This window comes from Talpa occidentalis, unplaced genomic scaffold, assembly GCF_014898055.3.
Source record: "Talpa occidentalis isolate TD23 unplaced genomic scaffold, MPIMG_talOcc4v2.1 talOcc4.9, whole genome shotgun sequence".
Lineage (NCBI taxonomy): Eukaryota > Metazoa > Chordata > Mammalia > Eulipotyphla > Talpidae > Talpa > Talpa occidentalis.
The window spans coordinates 3013783-3037422 of record NW_023605305.1 but is presented as its reverse complement, the minus strand read 5'-3'; the positions used below and the strand labels follow the sequence as shown (position 1 = coordinate 3037422).

The 23640-nt window shown below is 55.7% G+C and overlaps 1 protein-coding gene across 7 annotated transcripts in view; it reads right to left on the bottom strand.

Moving 5' to 3' along the window:
• Positions 1 to 23640, bottom strand: part of CAMTA1 (calmodulin binding transcription activator 1) — a 637675-nt gene that overhangs the window by 316860 nt on the left and 297175 nt on the right. For all 7 annotated transcript variants that reach the window (XM_054691786.1, XM_054691789.1, XM_054691790.1 and 4 more), the window contains one exon: positions 1890 to 2025. In XM_054691786.1, coding sequence (XP_054547761.1) covers positions 1890 to 2025 — 136 coding nt within the window. The remainder of the gene's footprint in view (positions 1 to 1889; positions 2026 to 23640) is intronic.

Genomic DNA, 23640 nt, shown 5'->3' with positions numbered 1-23640 from the left:
GGGAGGCGGGACACGCGGCGTGGATGCCGCTCAGGCCACAGCACCAAGTGCAAAGGGGCAGCCGGGAAGCAACAGGAGCCCCACAAATCCCACCCCAGGTTGAGCTCAGGCTCCCGGCGCCCCAGCCCATGCCAGGCCCCAGGGCACCCGTCCCAGCAGTGCCCTCCCCGCACTGCTCAGCCCCGTTAACAGCCGGCTCCGGGAGACTGTGGGCGAAGACTTGCGTCCTATTTTCTCTGCAGACACACAGGACCCCGGAGGCCGCCAGGCGCCGTGGCATCTCCCTGCACTCCCCTCGGGTGGCCTCCAGTCCAAGGCCCTGAGGGCACCCGTGGGCGGTGTCCAGATCTGCCCCCTCCCGCCTCCGTCCTCCTGCCCATGGCCGCTCGAGTGGAGATGTCCCGGACACCCTCGCCCTGTGCACTGTCCCTCCCTCTGCGTCCTCAGGGCCCGGGCGGCCCCGCACGCATCTGCACAGCCTCGGTGATGCCAGCCCTGCACAGCTCCACATGTAAACACGGCCTGAGGACACGGTGAATGGCTCCAGTCCTGTCCTGTGACAGCTCTGATTTATAACCCGAGGGAAGAAAATGAACGTGGAGGCTTTTTTTCACGCTGGGCTTCCAAGCTGCTCTAGGCAAGAGCTGAGCTCCCCATTGCCGTGAGTCTAAGACGAAACGCAGAGAGACCACCGCTGGCCAGTGTTTGGGCGTGGCCTCCTGCAGACCCCTGTCTGCCCGGTGCCGGCAGCCCCTCTGCTGGGCCCACCCGCAGGCCTCACTTTCTGCCTGTTCCCCCCGCAGGGAAGGCTCCATGGCCCTGGCCCGTCGCTTGGCACACGGCACTGCCCCGCCGTGTCGGGAGCCGGGTCTGAGCACGCCTGGGAGGATCCGCACCCGCTGTCCCGCGGAAGAGGAATTTCTCATCCCTGGTTTTGCTTTGTTCAGTATAAAGTGTGTTTTAAAAACGCCGCGAAAACAAAGTCAAAGTTCTCTCTCTGTGCAGGGAAAGCCGCTGGTGCTATTTTTAAGTCATGAAATCGTGTGATTAATAGAAAGTCGAAAAGACCAAGCAGGCCACCGTGAGCTGGCCGGGGGAGGGGTATCCTTGAGCTCAAGTGGCCCCTGAGCCTGGGGATCGATCGCCCTGCAGCCAGAGCACCCCCCACGCCAGGGCACTGGGAGACCTGCTCCGCCAGCCTCTCGGGTCCTGGCCAGGACGGCACCTGCCGTGCTGTGGGCCGACCTGCACTGGGGCTCAGGAGACGGCGCTGCAGCAGGATTCCCAGCCCCTCCCTCGCCACCGTGACCCAGGCCTGCACATCAGGGAGAGGATCTGGCCCTGGGAAGAGGCAGCTCAGAATAACTGCACCTCACCACGCCCTGAACCAGAACGGAACCAGAACCGAAGTCTGGTCCAAGAGGTTGCCGGGCAAGGGCCCCACGCTCCTTGTGACCTTGTGTGACTATCTTCAACACCAGGGAGCCCCTCGAGTGGAAACAGCCGCAGGAGACGGAGGCCGTGTCCTGTGAGTGAGCCGGGCCTGGGGGGTCCCCTGCTCCCGGCGGCCCCTGGGCAGGGCGACTGCCAGCGCGGCTCTCTCTGCCCACTCTCGGTGCTCCCGCAGGCGCCTCCCGGCGAGGAAGAGCCACGCTCTGCGGAGCCCGCATCGTCCTTCTGTTCCTGACCCGGGGCGCTCCCACCACGCCTCGGCCCATGGGAAACCAGAATGGAGACGCTGGGGTCATTAGGCGGAACCACAGCAAAGCAACAGGCTCTGGCAAACGGATGCTCTCGGCGGCGGCGATGGCCACGCACTCCCGGCCGGCCAGCACCCCGCAGCCCCCCACGGCCCCCCCGGCGCAGGGGCAGTCGCTGCCCATCTTTACCTCCACTCCCTGGACCTTCAGCTTCATGTGGTCTTCCCGGGTGGTCTTCCCGTCTTTCCTCTTTTTCCAGCAATACCCATCCTTGCGGTACTTCACTTTCTTCCTGTTGTAGAGTATCATGGAGCCATTCTGGGGTCTGGGAACGACAAACGGTTAAGTTACCACGAGAACCCAGCACAAGAACAGTGATGAAGAAAGATCTCGTCGACCGGGAAACGTCTCCACCGAAAAGCGAGAGCCCACGGTCGCCGGAACATCATTTTTCACCTTTTATTACGACTCCCTGGATTAACCGTGTTTTACGGCAGCCAAAATTTGCTTGCGGGGTCGGCACCTAATGAATTACAGGTGTCAGCGACAGGCCTGGAAGCAGCCCCTCGGCGGAGCCCCCTAATCATGACACACGGCGTGGGGCGTGAGCGCCGCATGGAAAAATAAGAAAAACAGGCAGAGAACACAGGAAGAGCCGGGGGTGCTGCGCGGCCTGCAATATCTTATCTCCTATCGAAAGATTTTCTGCACATCTTTTAATCCATCACCCGGCATTAGGAAATAAATAAGTTAGACGCAGAGGCTGGATGACTGTTAAGAACAGACCAATGGCGGAGCCGCTCTCCGCGGCCAGAGGCCTGATTCATGGCCCGCGTTTAGACGGTGCCAGATCCGAGCGGCCCCGGCCCCGCCGCTCGAGCGAGCTAAGTGCCTGATTCGTCCCCATTTGGCCTCAGCTGTCAGGGGCTCAGATACCACCAGGTAAATGCGTCTATCTGGTCCGTGACCACGTTATCTTAGGAAAGTAGTCGCCCGCTTGCAAAACGCTCCGAGTGTTCTCGAACCATTTAAAAAGAACAAAGAGAAGCTAGAATTTTCCCAAAGTCACGTCTTGACCACAGAGAGCAGACGTCACGCACGCAGCCATGGCTGCCAGTGTCACACGCTTGGGTTGGAAACACCACTGAGAGGCCGGCAACGCCAGGGAACCGCGCGCAGGCGCCGGGGAACAGCCCGTCTCTGAGGGTGTGGGCGGCTCCAGCCTTCCAGGGAGTCCCCTGGCACCGCACACGGGCCTCCCCGGGCCCATGCCATGTTGCGGGCTCAGGCGGCCAAGGCCACGACCGCACAGCCCACAGGGCCCCGCCTCAATCCTGGCCAGTGAGCGCCGAGCCTGTGGCTTCTGTGGGTCGGCGACGCCTCTGCCCGCCAGAGCTGAGGAGAGCTGCATGTGGTTGCGTGTCACCAACCAGCAGAGCACGCGGGCTATTCCGTCTCACTGTTCCACCGCCTGGGGGGTGGGGCAGTCACGCCAGGGCGACAGCAGCTAACTGTGCCCTCCCCCCCACCCCGTGTCACCGTGTCACTCAGCAGCAGGCAGGAGACACGGCGCCCGGCGGGAGATGACAGGCCCCACGACGACTCCACTCCATTGTCTGCCCATCACGCGCGGCTGGTTGGCATCGGTGTTGGGGTCCTCCCTGAGTCAGCACCCACTCAAACAATTGGGGAGCAGCCCCGCGCCTGTCAACGCTGTCACCTGGCAGCGCCCGCCCGGCACCTGCACGTCTGTGGAAAATGGCCCACAGGCCCGTGTGGAGCCCCCTGCGCCAGCCTCCTCCCTGCCTCCATGGCCTCGCTCTCACCCCGCGCCCCAGGGGACCCACCTGGTGGAGGGCCCAGGAGCCAGGGCAGGACACGCCTGCCCCCCGCTGGGCCCCGCTTTTGTCTCACCCCCTGCAAACAGCAACGGAGACCCCGTGAGCAGGGCCCGGGAGACAGGAGCAGGGTCTCCTCCCTCCGCTCACCCTGCAGAGCCTGGTCGACGAGCCCGAGTAGCGGCTCAGACCGGCTCCCCCCAGCAGCAGCTGCGTGAGCCAGAGAGAGCGGACGCCCCGGGCACCGTCACGTCCACTACACCCGCCCAAGGAAGCCTTCCCTGGGGTCTTGCCCTTTGCCCTCCGAGAACTCGAGAAGGACCCTGTCACTCGCCACGTTCGCAGACCAGTTACTCCCACAGGGGACCGACGCGTCGGGCTTAAATGGTCCCATAAATGGAATCACCATTTTCACTTGCAATAATGAGTGTCCTAATAGTGCTTCACCCACCACTCTGATTTTATTAGAGCTCGTCTCTGCCCTGCCTGACGGGGGCAGCCCCTCCAGACACCCGCACAGGTCCTGAGACAGCGACGGGACAGGCAGGCAGCGGAGCCACGTGTGCCCCCCCCGCCCCCTGTGACAGAAGGGCTGCGTTGCTGCCACCCCAGGATGCCAGCAGGAGCAGGTCGGGGCCCATGGGAAGGCGGGACACCGCCAGCAGGATGGGGTGGGGGCAGGGCCCCTCCCCCACTGTGGGCCAGCCAGAGGAGCACAGGAGGCAGCCGACCTGGAGAGGGTGGGAGGAGGGGGTGAATGCGGGCCGAGGTGAGGACAGAGGTGGGAGCAGCTGTGAGAGGGGGCACAAGTCCCGCCACTGAGTAACACCAACTCCTGCTGGCGCCCAGTGCTGGGCGGAGCGGGCCACATGGGGCTGTAGCCACACCTGTCTGTGTCTACAGCTCTGTCTTTTTTTTTTAAGATTTATTTATTTGTGCATACAAGAATTGGGGTGTAGGCCAGAGGTGTGGGGATTCCCCAGAGAAAGAGTGGGGAACAGAACAGGTGGATCCTGTTCTAAAACACACTGCTGAGGGGAGCAGCGGGAGACAGGAGAGGTCTGCTGTGCCCTATGGATAGCTCCCTGGCCGGGGATCAGCAGTGCCTGCTGATAGCTTGACAGCGCTGTGTCTTTTAACCCCTGTGCCATCAGGGAGGCCCCTACATCTCTGTCTTCTTAAAAGAAAAGAGACAACGGGGCTAAAATGGAGTCACTGAAGCTAAGCTCCATGCCGCCAAACTGAGACTTACTCCCTAACTTAATTACAGTTTCATCCTGCCCTGGGGACGGGGTCTCACGCAGCCGGTCTCAAGCTACCTGGTCAGCACGGGCGGGGCCACCTGTCTCCTACAGCACTGTCCTCCCCTGCAGGAGGTGACCTCGACATGTGCGACCCACCCTGCTAGAGAATCTCCTTCTCATCTGCTGTCCTTCCCTGCAGAGACCTTCCATTTTGCACCCCCCTTTGGGGCTCCTTTCTGTTGGCTGCAGAGGGGTCGGTGCTCAAGAATCACTGAAAAAATCCAATAAGACCTTTAAAATCCACCCAGGTGCCTTTTGTCTTTCAGCAGTCTGAGCCCATGTCTCCATCTGTCTCCTCCAGAGCCCCAGCTGCATGCCCGCCTCTGCATCCCCATCACGTGCACACGTCAGCATGGATGTCCTCGCCTGCACTGCACCCCCACGCCCTGGCCGTGTCCGGCCTGTCCATGGCCCTCACACCCTCTTGCACAGCTACACCCGCCTCTGCATCTCTCTCTACCTCCACGTTCACACCCACATCTGTAGCTATGAGCCGCATTTCTCGCATCCTCACAACTGCCCCATCAGGGCAGTGTGTGATTATCAAGCCACACACAGATGAGCAGGAGCAGACTCAAACCTGCACAGCTACACATGGCCCAGCAGCGACACTTGCAGTCACTCAGCGGTGCCCCGGCTCTTGGCCTGGCACAGAGGGCAGGGCTGGTCCAGGTGCGGGTCCAGCTCTTCCCTACTGCCCGGGGACCACAGGTCACCCGAGAGCACCCCTTCCCTACTGGCAGGAATTTGGGGGGTTAATTCTGGCCTTCTTGTCCCCCGGTTGGAATAACTGAGGCCATCTGGGGCCCCCTCCGTTAGGACCCCTCTGGAGGCCCTCACTGGCCTCCAGAGCACACCCCGCCACCGTGTGCTGATTGCTGGGAAGAAGAGCCCTTTATCTGTCTGCCCGGTTCCTTCTCACTCTGCACTCTCTGCAGGGGTTCGTGGGACCCCCCTCTCAAATCATCCGCTCACACGCCAAGCCTGTGTCAGGACCGCCTTCTGGGAGAAGCTGAACTAAGGCTGATGGGCCACAAGGAGCTCGGGGAAGCGGCCACCCTCCGCCCCACAGCCAGAGGGAGTCGCAGAAAGGGACGGGGGCGTCACCAACCAAGCACGCTTCCCAGCAAGTAACCTTTTAATCGAAAAAACGAATAGATCGCAAAACCAATCATGCTCAGTGCAATATGGTAAAAAGATCATGGGATCAATGGAAAAGCTACTGCAAATTATGAAAGTAAAGAAGCTAATATAAAATTAAGATACATAATCAATAAAGAAGACCGAGGCGCAGGGGCTGGGCCTACCAGCTATGAACACATCCATAAAGCCTCGGCTTTACAACATACAAATAAATAAAGCAATGGAACAGACTAGAACATCCAGAAGCATTTCCACTTACAAATGCAAATTTATTATACCAAAAAAAGAGAGATCTCAATTCAGTTAGGGAGGGACGGCGATTGGCTTTTTAATAAGGGAAACAATCGGGATAAACGGGCGGGCTCCTGGAGAAAGATAAAATATGATCTACCCTCCACATCGCAGAGCAGCGTGAATTCCGCAGGGACCAGAGATTTAAATGAATTAATAAAGTCGTGTGTATCGTAAGAGAGAATAGAGATGAATTTCTCCCTAACCTAAAAGCAGAATAAGCTTCCCTGAGCCTGAATCAAAACCCGGCAACGATACGTGGGAGATAGGTAGATCTGCTGACATAAAAATAAAACTGCCAGACTGTTTTCCAGGGGGCTGCCTCCCTCCACCCCCGAAATGCAGGGGAGCCCCATTTCTCCACATCCCCCGCAACATTTGGTGCTGTCTGTCTGTCTCTTGGCTCCCAGCCAGCCTCGTGGTGTGTGGTCGGGTTTTCTTCCATTTGCATGTCTCTAATGACTAATGATGTTGAGCATCTTTTCAAGTCCTTATTAACCATTCATATAATTTCTTAGGTGAAATGTCTACTTGAATCTTTTACCCATTTTTAATTGAGTTATTTGTCTCCTTTTTGAGTTGGGACTTTTTTTTCTCTAACCTAGATACAAGTCCTTTATCACATAGATGATTGAAAGGTATACGATCTATGAAAGAGACACAAAAATATATGATATTTTCCCACAGCCCATGAATGACTTGTCCTTTCTTAATTGTTTCATTTAAAGAACAAACTTTTTTTTTAAGATTTATTTATTTATACAAGAACCGGGGTATAGGTCAGATGCGCACAAGGGTGAGAGGATTCACCAGAGACAGAGCGGGGAAAGAACAGGCAGACTGACTGAAATACGCTGCTGAGGGCAGAAGCGGGCGAGACAGGAGAGGTCTGTCCCACCATGTGGTTATCTCCACGGCCAGCGGATTGAACCGGCACTGCAGAGGCTGCAGACAGCTTCACAGCGCTGCGCTCAACCAGCTGCACCACCAGGGAGACCCCGAACAAATGTTTTTTTTGGTAAGGTCCAGTGCATCAATTTTTCTCTTATGAATAGTGCTTTTAATGTCACATCTAAATTTCCTTTGTCCTAAGCCAAGGTCACATAAATCTTCTCTTGTGTTTTCTTCTAATAGTTCTATAGCTTTAGCTTTTATATTAAACCTCTGAGGCATCAATGCACTGTGAGTTAATTTCTGTGGTGCTGAGACAAGACTCTAAGTCAATTTGGCACACAGATAGCCAGCTGGGTTTTTTTGGTTTTTTTTTTTTTAAGCAAAGGCCATCCTTTCTGTCAATGAATTGCTCTTATGCCTTTGTTGAAAATAACTTGACCATAAACGTGGGGCTTTATTTCTGGGTTGCATGCTCCATTCCATTTCCATTGTTATGTCAAGACGGCACCATCCTGATGGGTGCAGCTTTAGGGTGAGTTTTGAAATCAGGACTGTAAGTCCTCCAACTTGGTTCTTTTTCAAAATCAGGTTCTTTGTATTTCCATAAAGTTGTTGGGTTCATATGACAATTTCTGCGGCAACAACAATAATAAATCCTACAGGGATTTTGATAGGAGTGCTTTGAATCTAGAAATCAATTTGGAAAGAATTGCCATCTAAGCAATACTGAACTCCCCACTCAATTCCTATCACGGGACACAGACGGTCTCCTCAGTTATGTAAATCTTTAATTTCTCTCAGTAAGACTTTGTAGTACAGGCTTTACACTTCATAAATGAAGTTTATTCTGAGTATATTATACTTTTTAATACTATTTTGAGTAGAGTTATTTTCGTAATTGCATTTTTTGGATTATTCACCTCTAATATAACAAATACAAATACAATTGATTTTTTTATATTGATCTTGTATCTTGTGACCTTGCTAAACTAATTTACTAGTTCTAAATACATTTTTGCAGATTCCTTGGAATAGTCTACATATAGAACCAAGTCATCTGGGAATAGGGATGGTTCTGCTTCTTCCTTTTGTTTCAGAATGGCTTGCATTTTATTTTCTTGCCTTATTGCATAAGCTAGAACCTCCAATGCAATATTGAATAGAAGTGGTGAGAATTCACACACTTGTCTTATTCTTCACCTTAAAAGCAGCTGGTTCTACTGGTAAGTATGATGTGAGCTGTATCAAAAACTTAAAATGGTGTGTTAAGGGGTCAGGAACCACCTTGAAGGAATCCCACTGGCCAAAGATGGACCAATTTAAGCATCCATGAGAATAGCAATGGGTGAGGATCAAAACATTAATTCTGCTTAAATACTTAAGTTCAAAATCATGCTAAAACAAACAAAAAAAATTCAATCGATCATCAGGAGAGGATGCTACTGACCCACTATATAATTTTAAGAGCTAAAAAAGAAACCCGGAGAGGGAGTAGGCTCTCCCCCTACCTTTCACCCTACATTTCCTGTACAAATTCTTCCTTGGCGTTAGCAAACAGCAGAAGCAAGGACTTTCTCCAGGAAAGTATTGCAGCCAGGAAATGAAAAAGCCCTAAGAGAATTAAAACAGCCTCATTTTTCCACCTCTAGTAAATGAATGGATCGATGACGGCTGACGTCACAAAAAAGAGACAATCTGGTAATCATGATCCCTAAGGGAGAGCATTTTGCCGTTGCCCAGAAAAAAAGAAAAAAAATAGAGCTTGAAATGATTCAGACCTCTTGACCTAATGTCCACTTGTCTGCTCCACGGAGGGCAGAAGAACATGGTGAAGGACACCAGGGGTAGCAGCAACCAGCAGAATCCAGGCTGCAGGACAAATGACCTGGATTTTTCAGTCAATTCCAGAAAGACAGTGAGAGGCTGCTGGGATGGGAGCACAGATTGGAAGAGACCAAGCGACACCTGAAAGCGATACCTGAGCCAAACACACAAACTGCAAACACACACACACACACACACACACACACACACACACACAGCACTTGTGAAGCAACTGGGGTTTTGAAGAGTGTTACATATTTAGCGATTTTTACAATCAGTAATTTTTAAGTGATTAAGAAGAATTTTTTTAAAAGAGACCTTAGAGTTTAAATCTAAAATCTGAAACATTGACCGATGAAATTATACAGTGTTTAAGACACACTTCAAAATAATGTGTGTGTTGGGTGGAGGTGGACACGATATGACTGGGCGTGTGTTGAGAGGGGTGGGTGACAAGTATGTCGGGTTCGTCACACCAATCTATCTACATTTGTAGGTGTCTGCAATTTTCTTCCTTCAGGGGTCACATGCTATCTTTAAAAAGATAGTCATGGGATTTGGGCGTGAGCTCAAGGGTACATCTTAAATCTTGACTCGGCTCCTTAGGAGCTGTGTGACCTTGAACAAATTACTTGACCTCTCTGTTGCAGCAGACATAATGTCTGCAAAGTGCCCAGCATGCTCCTGCCACATAATCCACGTTCTTCATGACTAATAACAACACACTTGGCCCCTGTGTGGGGGCTCCCTGCGAGGAACAAAGACGGAAGGACTTAGAAAACAACGACATGGTATGTGTGGGAGAGGCTGTCCCTAGGTCACATTCATCCACCACAATCTTGTCACCAGCAGTAAACATAAGTCCGTTGTTCTTGCTCTGTTCCTGTTTATCTCTTCTTGCAGAAATTCTTCCTCTGCCCTGTTTATCTTTTTGCAGACAAAACCGCAGGAAGCCAGGTGAGATTGGCTGAGGCCATTATGGCGGGAGAAGGAAGACACAGTGGTCATGGCCTGTTTCTCCGAACCTGCGGAAGCAGACCCTCTAGCTCTCCGGCGCTCCCTTCTAAGTCCCTGCTGCTGCCCAGCTGGGGAGAAGGTCTTCAGAGCCTGTCCTCTCTCCCGCTACTGGGCCAGCGAATGAAACTCCCCCCCCGACCCCGTTTCCACCTTCAGGGCAACGTCCTCCCTGGCTGGCTTGGGTCGGTGGGAAGATGCGTTGGCAACAAACTCGATGCATTGGCAACAAACACTGTTCACGTTTGATGGAGAGAAGCATCTGTGGCGCTGGAGGTCAGAGGAGGTGTGTGCCCTTGGGAGATTTTGCGTGTGGACATGAAAGAGGAATTTATGGAACAACCAGGGTTTGCACCCAAGACTAAGTTCATCCCACAAAGGGGACAGTCAAATATTCTTCCTAGGGGCTGAGCCTACTTTAGAAGTCAGTGAGCCTCCAAACGGCCCAGGTTCAAAGCTTAGAACCCCCACTTTCTCTGTCACTAGCCAATCACGTACACGACCTTGACAGCCCAGGAAGTCCTTGCACACGGTTGAGACCCAGCCCAAGGCTCCGGTCACCCTCTGATTTCCTTGGGCACTAAGCTCTCGTCACCCGTGTCCCTGGTCTGGCCTAGAAGCAGTGGGTTTCTGCAGTAATCTCTGATCTGGTTGAACAGCTACTGCTCCCCAAAGTCATAGATCTGCCTCTATAGAACAGAGTGTGTCCTCGTTCCCGGTAGGGCTCTGTGGGCAATCCCAGGATGGCCACTAGACAGAGAACACCCCAAACAACTGCCCTCCTTGCAGCTAGGACCCCAAGTCTGGGCAGCTCCTCCCTTCCAATCCCCTCCAGCCCCATCTCTCCTGCCACAAGGCCCTGCCAGGGCCAGGCTGGAGGCCAATGCAGTTCTTGCAGCTCAGTGGCCTCCCAGCCCTGACCCCCAGCATAAAGCAGCCCTGACCCCCAAGCCAAGACCCAAAGGGCAGTGAGGCCCGCTCCTTCCACCCTCAACTTGCCGAGTGCCCAGGCCTAGCTGCGCTGGCGGAGACTCGGACCCGCCCCGACAGGGTGACGAGCTGCCCGTAGCAGACACCATGTCACAGCGTGCAAGATTCTCGTCTGCATCCCTCGGCAATGTTAGCAGCTGAGAGTGTGACCTTCATTTCACACACGAGAAGACTTGGGGTGCAAAGAAGGGAATTAACGTTCCCAGGGTCAGGCTGCTGTAAGGTGGAAGCCACACACTGCCCCCCTGCACCCCCGCCGGCGTCTGGCCACACCCTGGTAGCAGGGCCCCCTCCTGCCCAGGCACCGCTGGACCTGTGGGCTGTGAAGGCAGCTGCCTGCGACTGACCCCCTCGCTCTTCCTGTTGCGCGAGGAGAGGAGCCGAGGCTGGGGGGAGCATCTCCCAGCTTATCTCCCTCACACACAAACCGCGAGAGGGTGACTGATGGCAACAGCGCCAAGAGGCTGAGGGGACGCCCCAAGGAACCCCAGAAGCTGCCGGAAGCCCCGACCTGCCAGGAGGGGCCTGGCATTAGCGCTTAGCCTGGCATTTCTCCTGGCTTGCTTATAGGGTCTTCCTGATTGGGAGAAAACAAGCAAGAAAACTGGTGGGGAGCACTCCGTGTCCTCGAGTCCCCCAGGCGGGCACCCCGAGCTGTCTGTGAGATGATGGGGAAGAAAGGGCCGAGGGCCCGGCCCAGGCTGCCATCTGCCAGATATGAAAACCAATTGCTTTTCATAATAAATTCCAGCTGGAGCCATAGAAATAATAAGGACGAGGAGAAGGTAACACCAATTTGCTTTATTTGATTAGCTCCTTCTTGGGCGGTCCAACCCCGGCTTCTTTTCATTAAAATAAGGGCAAATTGAAAATCGTAAAAGAGGCTTTCTTATCAGGGAACAACGGCTGGGTGGACTCATGTGCCTGAAAGCCCCGGCAAGCGGGAGCCAGGGAGGGCCTGCGGCCGCGGGGCAGCCACGCCAAGAGCCGAGAGCCGAGGGGATCTCCGGGGGAGCCTGGCCGGGCTCCTGGGCTGTCTTCCTTCCTCTGAGCTCAGGCAGGGGCTGGGAGTCCCTCCAGCCCCGCTCGGCCTATGGTCAGTCTCCTTCTGCCCCGCACCACCTCACAGGCCCCCGAGCACCACACTGGTCTCTGCAGACCAGGCCGTCTGGCTGGGGACGGGGAAGCAGGACGACAACAGCCTCCAGAGGGAGAGGCAAAAGCCAAGGGTCACCCGGTGCTGGCCATGCGGGCCGCCAGCCTGCTGTGTCCAGTGACGTTGTCTGTGAAGGTCCAGGAGGGGACAGGGCACGGGGAAGAGGGTGAGACCAGGCCCGAGGGAGAGCCCGGCTGGGGGCTGAGAGTCAGCGACTCCTTTTCAGAGCCCCCGGGGTGCTCGGCTGGGAAAGTCTAGTGTGATCCTTGGTGATGTCGCCAATGGATGCTTACTGAGCAGCTATTAGCGCCCCAGTGCTGGAAGGCATCTAGGCCCTCGGGGGACTACAGCCTCCACACAGGCCTGGAGCCAAGGAGGGAGCGCGTGCCCGGAAAGAACATTCTGGTAGAGAGAGCAGCAAAGGGGCTGGGGTGTGCCCGTCGCCAAGAACAAGGTAGGGGTGGGGCGGACGAGGCAGCAGAGCAGCCCAGGCCTGGGCGAGGGGTCGTGGACAAGGTGGACGCTGGCCCAAGTATGACGAAGGGCAGGACTCGGCGGGTAAGGCCACCTTGCTGAGGGGGGAGCGAGGTATCTGGATGTTAATGCGAATGTGACCCACACCTAAGGCAGCGTCAGTCACCTTGTACATACGACTGGGGTGGGGGGTGGATGGAAGAGGGTACAGGAGAGGGTGTCACCCCGAGGCTGCACCGAGACACGGCAGGGGTCACTGCCCCCGCCCCGACCCTAAGGCCCACCCAGGGTGGGGAAGGATGACAGGGCTTCAGCAGAGAACAGGGTGGCCTTGGCTTGCGTGGCTTACCCCTGTGACCCCCGGCCTGTGATAACAGGGGTAAACAGCAGACGCCCCATAAACGCTATTCAAGTAAGTGAGCTCGACGGGCGACTCTGCTGGAGCAAAGGAAACCGCCTTCATGTCAAGCGGGGGGGCCGGGGGGTCAGTCACGAGGCAGGGAATGGATGGCGTCGCCCCTCCTTGAACCCGGTTCTGTTGGCCGGACAGGGCCGCTTCCTCCTGCTGCTCCTGCGGCCGGCGCCAGAGGCTCCTGCGTCCAAAGCCGCCGGCATCAGGCCCACCGACGCCTCCTCGGCTACGGCCGGGACCCCAAGTGGAGCCTGGGACTGCTGCGGAACCCCACCTTGTCGTATTCCAACGCCGATATTTTATTAATAATCCCATGTAAATCTGGGAGAAAATTAATGTGTCACCTCCTAGCAGGAAGGACTGAACGTCTCGATGTGACGGTCTGTTAGAGTTGTCATTTATCATTAGCGTGCGCTTCAAGGCGAGCGCCCCACATTCTAGCGGGAGCTTCCGAGACAATGAATCTCTGGGAATTAGCTTCTGGTCCAATTATTCCTGTTCGCACCCCTTCCCCCCACCTACCTAAGAGATAAATTCTGTCTCCGTGGGAGGGAGTAAAGAAGAAAGGGGGATTGGGGGCTGCTGTTCTCCTTCCTGGTTGAAATCAATTTTTCTCAAGGAGACAAGGCAATATTCATTTTGTGAGAAGGGAATAAGGCTTTACGCTAAAGGCCAATAAATGGAGCCGTTCTGATGAAAACTTCCTCAAATCAAATGTAGGGGAACCTCTTAATGGGCTTTGTTCTTTTTTTCCATAATCCATAACTATTAAGAGGAAGATGGGCAGAGAGAACAGACCGCGCAGGGGAGCAGAGTAAACACCAGGCAGGGGCACCGCAGCGAGCCCCGCGGCCCCCCCCCGCCCACCGACACCCCCTTCCGGGGCTGCTCCCTCCTGGGCCTGGCAGCGGGCCGCTCTGGTCCTCAGGGAGCTTTCAGTCCAGCGAGGAAACCCGTCCACAAACAAATAAACTCATGGATAAGTGCTAAGGAAGAGAACAGCCCGTGCAAAGAATTCCCTGCATTAAAATAGAATTGTTTTCTCTAGTTGTCAAATCGTTAGTGCAAAGATCAAGATGCCCTCGGCAGTAAATCACGCTTCTGGCTCCAAGACAAACAGGCGGTAGTGCTGAATGGCGACTCTTGGGAGTGGACGCCAGTGGGAAGCAGCCGGGAGGACCTGGGAGTCCAGGCCAGCTCTGCCCAGGCTGAGCCCCCCCACAATCCTTACAGTCACAGCCGGGCCTGTGGCGTCCAGGACACCGGGGCGCGGCCCGCAGGAGAGGAGCTGGGGCAGGCCATCTGGGGCCAGCAGGCTCCTGGAAAAGGGAAGCGCCTTCAGCAGGCCCGCGCCCGCTGCAGGCCACCACCACGGGGGAGGCGTCCCCCACCACGCCGGACCCCTGCTAACATCCTCCACCGTGACACCGCAGCCGAGAGGGCCTGTTCCTGCTGTCTCTGGGGCAGCGGCCACGCTGGTTCAGCTCAGTTACAAGGATCAATCCTTCCACCGGCCCAGCCCATTAGGTCGCTGCTATTAATTCCCCCTTTCTCAGAGGAAGAAACCGGTTCCCAGGTGACAAAGGGTGCGGTCACAGAGCTGGCCCTGGTGTGTGTGACGCACACAGCCATCCCCGCCTCCCACCCCAGCTCATGCCTTTGGAGTCACAGAGTGACACCGACTGGACATCTCGCACCACACTCCTCACCCAGCCAGCATGTCTGCTTCCGCCCCCATCTCCTGCCAGTCGTCCGTGCTCCGCAGGCCTGGCCCAGATGACCCGGATGACCCCCTATCACAGGGCAAAGGTGTTGCGTGGCAGATTCCCCTGAGAGCCGGCTAGACGCTGGGCCGGCTCTTCTCACAGACAGAGGCCCGAGGTCACAGAGGGAGACAGCCTGAGTGCACCGCAGGCCCGGGGTGTGTGGTCTCTCGGGCCTGGCCCCAGGCCCCTGTCCCCATGCTGGGGGCCGCATCGCTTGTGCCCAGGTCCCAGTATGCCACCCAAACCAACAGGGAGCTGGCGAGGGCCCAGCCCCCTCGTGGCCCCTACAGCCAGCTTCTCCTCAGTGTTAAATGCCCCCAAGGCCAGCCAAATGGAGGCACATTGCCCTGACTTTTCAAGGACCCCAGCCCCACCTCGCCCGTGTGGCCGTGTAATCAGAGGGACCCCGATATTCCTTAGTGCTGACGCTGGGGGCCACGGGCATTTGGTCAACAGAGACCTCTTCTCCCCCGAGCTCGTAAATCAGAGCCCTGTGGTCTCCTGGCCGCGATGTTCCCCTAATCATGTTACTGCAATATTAATAAGGCTGTTTAATGCAACCAGTTCCTTCTAAATTGTCACATAAAAATTTGGTAAATGTCAGACACATCATTTAATAGAAGACGATGTTTTACTGCCGGGGAGCAAGGGGCTGAGAGGGGGGAAGGCCCAGCGTGACCTTAAGGCAGGCTGGGGGCACATGCTCTAGCCGGGGCTCCCGCCGCCGCCGGGCACCCTTCCTGGCTGGGCTGGGGGCGGGTGTGGAACAGGCTTCAGAGCCTTGGAGGAGGAGAGAACCGTGCGCTTCCCCGGCCCCTCCCTCAAGGCCGCATGCAGGCACCGAGGACCCCTGTTGCAGGCGGGCGAGCCCCCAGGGGCCTGGACTAAGACACTGACCAAGGGCCCCCAAAGCACATCACCGTCCCATCACTACTCAGGGAAGGGGCAGTAGCGGGGGTGCGGGGCGACTGCGTCCCGCCTGTTCACACAGGGAAGGAGAAGGCAGCCCCGGCAAGAGGCGGGGGCCGGCTCGACTCGCGGCCAGCAAAGGACTCCGCGTTTTTATAAAACAAAAACAAAAAACAAGCGCACTGCAGAGTGGCACCTGGTGGGGGGGCTCCCCGAAACACAGACTGCGGCTGCTCTGGGCTGGGGCTTCAGGGATTGCGGGGTTCTGTCCTTCCTGCGGGTGGGGCTTTCCTTGGTGTGTCCAGTACACTCTGCGTGTCGTCCGTAGCGCGTTTGTCATGGAGAAAATGTTCATTTCAACAAAATTAAAGGCCAGGCATCGCGGGACGGCTTGGCCATCCCGAAGAGCACCCTGCTGTGCCCGAGGGACAGGAGGTGAGTGCGGGGACCGTGGCAGGTGGAATCCACCACCTCTGAGGGCTCTTTAGAGTCGAGGCTGGGCCTGGAGAGGCCCCCCAGGGTGCACTGGAGCCCCACGTGAGGAGGCAACAATCAGTGAGGCAAGAGGGGTGACAGCTCCCGAGAGCAGGCGGTGGGGGGAGTGTGTGGGGCCAATCCCACAACACCTGCCCCTGGAGGCAGGGGGACCCCACTCGAGCAGCAGAGGTGGGGGGCCGAAGAGCACCTGCATTTTGTGCCGCTGTCCAAATGGACCAGGTTTAAAGATAAAACCAGGGATTTCCTTTAAAAGGGATTTCCTTTTGTTGGGGGTGTGAACCCCCTTGCTGGCATTCATGCAGCTCCTGGGTCACCCTGTCCCTGAGAGGCCCGGCTGCCCCCAGCAGTGCCCTGTGAGGCGGACAGCCGCCCGGGGCTCACAGGCCACCCCAAGGAGCTGCTTGCTTCCTGCTAAGCCCAGGGTCACCCCCATGGCAGGCCTAGCTGTGGAGAGGCGGCCTCTCAGCCCCAGGGGAGTACAGAAGAGTGGCCTGCTCTCTGGCTTCCCTCCAGGGACTCAAGGGGCCACATACAGGCAGTTGTGATGCTGATAATTCTGAGGTCACCCCAAGTGCAGCAGCTCCTGGTCCTCTGGGCTGATCGAGGGCTTGGGGACCTCATCCTGGCACCTCAGCTACCCTGCCCTCCACATGCAAGATGAAAGGATGCTTTCCTTAAATTTCTCATAGATGCTAGTGAAAACCTAAGCTCTGATAAATAAATTAAAATACATCTAATAAAATAAGATCTGAGATTAAAAGGAAGCTTGCTTGCATATTCATGAACCAAGTGAGAACTCAGATGAGCTCTTCTAAGCTCCTTATTCATGGGGTGCCAGAGATTTAACTTGTGCAGGGTGCATTTCTTAGCAAACATAGCCTGGAAAAGGCACATCCATCCATGAATTCATTGAACAGCATTTATTAATCATTACTTTGCATTACTATTTATTTTGCATCTTTATCCCCCTTTGCAACCCTGGCACTGCGTTAAATAGCAGCCGCTCAATCAACTGCCTATTGAGGAGGCTGCCGTTCGAAAGCTCTAGAAAGCACAATCCCTGTCCTCGCTGTCTGTAGTCAAGGAGGAAAATATCACCTCCTCCATGAAGTCTTCCTGATCTCCCTTGACCATGTTTAGGAACCCAAGTAGTCCTTACTGTCTGCCTAGTACCCACCCCCAACACACACACACAGAGGCACACACCTATTTCACAGTCCTCTGCTTAATGAGGACAGAGACAATCTACTTCACTTATCACAATCAGGCATGTAAGTGGAGGAAATGTCCAATAAGTCACTGGATAAATGAAGCAAGGAGTGGATATAAGTATGTACATCTGGCTGGACGGCCTCATGGATGGTGGATGGTGGGTGCTGGGTCAGGGGGTGGATGAGGGAACAGATGAATGGGCGGGCGGGTGCATGATGGATAGATGGACGAATAGGCAAATGGGTGTCTGAGTGGGTGAAAAGGCAAGATTATCTGTCTGATGAATGTGTCAGGAGGTGGCCAGCACGGCAGGGAGGAGTGCGGATGATGGACAGTAAGGGAAGAAGGTCTAGAAGGAAATGGCTCCAAGATCCTGGAGAAAGAGAAAAGACTTGGCGGGAGGAAGAGCTGACACTTGTGGTCACTTCCGCGCCAGGCAGTGTAGTGGGCACGTTTCCAGCCTGGCCTTGCACCCTCAGGATGACACTGGGCCACGGACTTGGGCCACGCAGAGAGAGACAGTGGGCTCCACAGGCCGCACCTGCATAGCTCAGAGGTGGCCCTTGGGGAGCCCAAGACCACGTAATCGGCCTGGCCCGGGCTCTCTCAAGATGGCAGAGGACCAAAGGGATTTCCCGGCCCAGCGTGGGACGGTGCCACGAAGACAGCAGCATCTGTAAGCGATCCCTGCCGAGAGGACAGAGATGAATTTGCTGGGGCAGCCAAGGCCCTCAGGGGTGGACCCAGCCAGGATGCCCAGGGTACACCAACCCCTCATCACAAAACCAGAGTTCCCAGTGTCCCCCGCACAGCCACAGCCCACGGGGCGCTGCAGCGGGCTAGGGAGGCAACGTGACTTCCCAAAACCATGCTCTGTGCTCGCCAGAGTCCAGCAGGAAGGAGTGAAGACAGGGGGAGGGCGAGGAACAGAGCAGAACACAGAAAGGCCCACCCAGACCAGGTCTCTGTCCCCCAGAGCACATCCAGATGTGAAGCCCGCTGCTCACAGCCAGAGGCACCCAAGGAGTCGGCCCACGGCGCAGCACCACCCGGCAAGGACAGAGACAGCCTCCCGCGCCCACGGCCTGCCCGACATGACAGGCGACGGGTTTTCTCCAAAGCACCATCTATTTAGCGGACTGCCCGGCGCGCTGCGTTTCGCTGGACGTCACGCCAGGCCCGCTTAGGGATCCTCCGACGATGTAAGAAGCAGCGCGACACCTTTGGCAGCGAAGCTGCTCAATAACCCACCGCAGCGCATCAGAGTCCTCCCCCCTCACCAGCCCAAGACGGCCTGAGCAGGGCCGGGGCGGCCGCTGGCCGGGATGGTGCAGGGCCCGGGTACCTGTGCCTGCATGTGCATCTGTGCCCACGTGTGCCTGTGCCCGCGCTGTGTGCATCTGTGCCCGGGGAATGTGTGTGCGTGTGCACCAGGCTGCCCGCGTGGCACAGGCAGTCACCATCCCCCCTGGCCCTGGTGTGAAATGCGCCAACCCCTTCCACTTACTCAAGCCCCCCAGCGGGGCAGGAGAGGTGTGGGCCCCACCCACAGCTGGCGTGAGGGCAGGGGTTCTCCCTGGCCGGGTCCCTCTGAATCCAAGCCCACACTCGCCTGCGGCTCCAGAGCGCCCGTCGGCACCGCAGGACCCGGTTTGGTCTGCTGCCGCGTGGAGGGAGAGCCACAGCCAGAGGAGCTGCGGGTTGTTCAGTTTAACAACATGCCCAGGTCTGAAGCTGCACAACTTTCTCCTTCAAAGACCGGCTCACGCTGCGATCCCCACAGCACCGACTCCGCCTGCTCTTCAAAGCCCTGGCGCAAGAGGCCCGGCCTGTCTCTGATAGCCAGTCAAGCAGCTGGGCACAGAGGGGCACCCACACAGCCCTGACTGCCCCCGTGGGGGAGGGAGAGGAAGGAGGAGGGAGGGAGGGAGGGGCAGTTCTGTCAGGAGATGAAGGGACTGAAGCAGCAGGAGAAAACAGAACGGGTCCTGGAGATCCCCAGTCACCCCCAGCTCCCCACACAGCGGTCACCTTCCCTACTGCCCGCAGGAGCCGTGTGGGCCTCTGGGCCTCCTGCTCCGCCCCCTGCCAGGGGGCTCAGGGGAACCGGCCAGGGCCCCTCCGAATGCCATCTGGGGGATGAGCTCTGCTGGGGGAGGGAGAGCCTGGACCTTCTTTCACCTTCGCTGGTCAAGCCCCTCGCCCCCCACTGTCCAGGGTTTCGGGAGGCTGAAACCTGAGGCCCAAGGGTGGCGCTGTGCAGGGTGATAAGGGGGACAAGTTCCCGGTCCCCACCCAGGGGTTCCTTTCCTCCCTGTCCAGCCCACGTGGGCTAACTCCCATTCAGAACAGCCCACTCGGGCCTGGGCAGTGACCTTCCCCAAAGGAGACCAGACACGCCTGCCGGCCTCCGGCGGGGCCCAGCCTGGCGCTGCCGTGGTCCTCTCTGGAACCCACCGGCACGTGGAGAAGGAGCGGCGCCCTGAGGACACCAGATGGCCAGAGGCGCCGGCGGTCTCCCAAGGGAGAAGCTGGGGGGGGGGGGGCCAGGGTGCCTGGTGGGCCCTCGCGGAGCCAGAGGCAGGTGCTCCGCCCAGGGGAAGCAGCCAGGTGGGACCTGAATGCCCCAGAGCCGGGCGGCTCCCCAGGCAGAGCGGCCCCCCCACCCCCAAGGCAGGCGCTAAAGGGAGCCTCCTGTGCTCCCTCCTCCTGTTCCTCGGGGTCAGAGAACAAGGCCCTGCGAGCCCCCCAGGAGCCTGGGCTCTTCTCCATGCAGACTCACGGGCACTTCCCCTCCAGAACCAACACGTGCAATCCACGCATCCGCAGGCATCCCTCGGCACGGGCGCTGTGCCAGGCGCTGCCTCCCAGGCCAGGCAGAGCCAAACCCCACGCAGGCTTTGACCTTGCAGAGACTTGGCAACAGGGCCGCGCGAGGGCCGTCTCTTCTGCAGAGCCCCAGGGGCCACAGCCGGTTCCCCGGGTCACACCCTCCTCGGGCCTGCAGCGACCCTCCCGCCCTCCTGCCAGCCTCAGCACCAGCGCCGCTTAGTCCAAACCCTAACTGCTGCACCCAGAGACGATGATGAGCCCCCCAGTATCCGGGAGAAAAGCTGGCTGAACAGGCGAGAAGGTAAGTGAGCGGACGGTCGCACCTCTGCCCCCGAGAGCCTGCCCCGTCCAGCAGGTCCTCCAGGCTCCCCTGCACGGCTCACTTGGACACTGCTGGTCACAGGCCCACCTAGAAGCCCAAATCTCCCGCTGGCACCCTAAGTGACACAGAAAAACGCACAAAGCCACACCTCACATTGGGCCGTGCCTAGGAGACACAGAGACACTGTTCAGGCTTGTACAACTGCACCACACATTCTCAAGTCCTGCCCCCCAAACAAAAGCTCTCTTAAAGAGCAAGAGGACTGATGCAAGGGGTTGGGCACCGCACTATGAAGCTGTCCGCAGCCTCTGCAGCACGAGTTCAATCCCCGGTCGGCCAGGGAGCTACCCACATGGCGCAGCAGACCTCTCCTGTCTCCCCACTGCTCCCCTCAGCAGTGTATCTCATCAGTCTGCCTGTTCTGTTCCCCGCTCTGTCTCTGGTGAATCCTCTCTCCTCTCACTCCCTTCATCTCTGGCCTGCACCCCAGCTCTTGTATGCATAAATAAATAAATCCTTTTAAAAAAAAAAAAAGAGCAGGAGACTTGAGCAGTACCCAGAGCCTTCTGGAGAGGAAACTAGAGGATGGAGGAGCGGGGCCATCTGCAGAGAAAGAGAAAATACCCTTGAGGGAAAAGATTCTGAAGAAGAACACAGAGAACATGACCCAGAGGGAAGGGGCTTGACACAGTGACATTAAGGGGGGAGGGCACCTTCGGGGAACAGTGCAGTAAAGATGAAACAAGAGGAGAGCTTTAGGATCCTGCAGAATAATAATAAGATAAATCCCAGGACACCCACTTCTGCCCCCGCCCCTGCCGCGGCACCCACCACACCACGCGGCCAGCCAGCAAAGCAGCTGCACTATGCTGCACTGACAGAAGAGGGGGCCCTTGAGCTACAAATCACACGGGCCACACAGCCAGGGGAGGGGGCATCTCCTGCTGCAAAGGCCATGCAAGAGGGAAAGGGAAAATGGGAATCCAAACCTTCAGCTGGTGAAAATCACCCCCAGGACACTGGCATCGCGCGGGAGGGGAAGCTGGCACATGATGCCACAAACAGAATGAGAGCCCTCCAAGAAGCATTTTAAAAAACACCCTCACCACCCGCAAACCGAAAGACGAAATGACGTGCCCGGGCAGGAGCCCTAGACCGTGGCAGACCCGGCAGAAGCCAGGCCATGGTGGTGGCACGGGTGGGGCTCAGCGGAAGAGGGAAGGTGTGACGCAAAGGCTTTCTACCCAGCACAGCAGCTCTCCAGACAATCAGCTACAGAAAAAGAGTGTCAAGCACATGAGAGTGGAGGGAATAATGGACCACGAGCCCTACTTAGGGGATTTGCCAGAGAACCAACCATCCAACTGAGGGAGGACCGGGGACTCTCTAGAAAATGGACTTATGGGGAACATTTAACATATTTTGCTAAACATCTGAATTAAATGCGGGAATAAGGGCGGAAGATTATAGATGTTACATGCTTGGTCAAAGCAAAAAGAATGCAACTACAAAGTGGTAAATGATAAAAGAATAAGCCCCATAATGGTTATACAAGAAGCTACACAGTATTTATATTATATGTAATGATGGCTGTGTAGGAAACTGGAGACTGTGTTTATATTGTGTACAATGATGGTTGCAAGGGAAGCTGGAGACTGTATTTATATTGTATGTAATGATGGTTGCACAGGAAATTGTGTACAGAATTTATACTGTATATGATGGTGGCTGAACAGGGAACTGGAGACTGTATTTATAGTGTGTACAGTGGTGGCTATAGGTAGCCAAGATCGGTAACTGAACCCACCAGACAGTAAAAGTTTACAGGAGACTGGGGAATTTTTAAAAGTAAGTGCAAAGATAATCATTAGAACAAAAATAAAACTTTTTACATTCAAAAGAAGTGATATATAAATGAGCAGAGAAAATATATCTCACAGAGAAAGGGCAGTAAGTGGAGCTACTCCATAGTATTTGTAACATAAAATACTGTAAAGATGTTAAGACTAAGCATATCAAGCCTCTAAGTATTGGATATACAGGTCATTATGAACAGAGTGAACTCACCTACGATTTGGCTTAAAAAACAAAATCTAATTACATGTCATCTACAAGGCAAACTTTCTGAAAGGGATTCAGAATAAAGAGGTGACAAATATATATCAGGCAAGTGGAACTAATAACAGAATGAGGGTTCAATCTTGATATCAAAGTTAAGTCAGAACTCAAGGGGGAAGCATTAAATGTGGCTGATGCTTTCTAATCCTAAGGAAAAAAATCACATTTTATAACAGAAACATAGCAGTAATAAGTGTTGATGCATCCAGCCAAACAACTGCCTTTATAAGTAGAAACTGTGGGCTGTGAAAGGAAATAATAAAGGGAAACACAGTGATAACCACACACTTCAACACACCCCACAGAAGAGACTGGGGAGTCAAAGAAGGGAAGAGAGTTCAAAACAAGCACAAAATCAATTAGGTAGATCCTATGGAGATCATATATGCATCAACATACCCATTACATCCATACGGTAACACAGAATACGGCTTCCTAAGTGCACATAAAAGAGCCATAAGACATCGATCATGTATTAAATGACAAATATAATCAACGTTTCCTAAAGTAGAAATATTTCAATGAACATTTTCTGATCAAAGTTCAATAAGACTGAAAATAAGTTTGAAATGAAAGACTAAAGCTAAAATAACAGAAATCCCAAAAGTGTGTAATTGATCATTAAAACGTTGTATGCCAGAGCTGAGGGGACATGTTTAAAGCTGTGATCAGATGAAATGGTATAGCCTTAAAAATTAATTTCAGGGCCTCCCTGGTGGCGCAGCGGTTGAGCGCTGGGTTGCGAAGCTGCCCGCAGCCTCTGCAGCGCCAGTTCGATCCCCGGCTGCTCCCCGGCCACCGGAGGAGGGTCCCACATGGCGCACAGACCTCTCCTGCCGCCCGCTGCTCCCCTCAGCAGTATATTTCGTCAATCCGCTTGTTCTGTTCCCTGCTCTGGCTCTGGTGAATTCTCTCACCCTCCCGCGCTTCTGACTGTACCCAC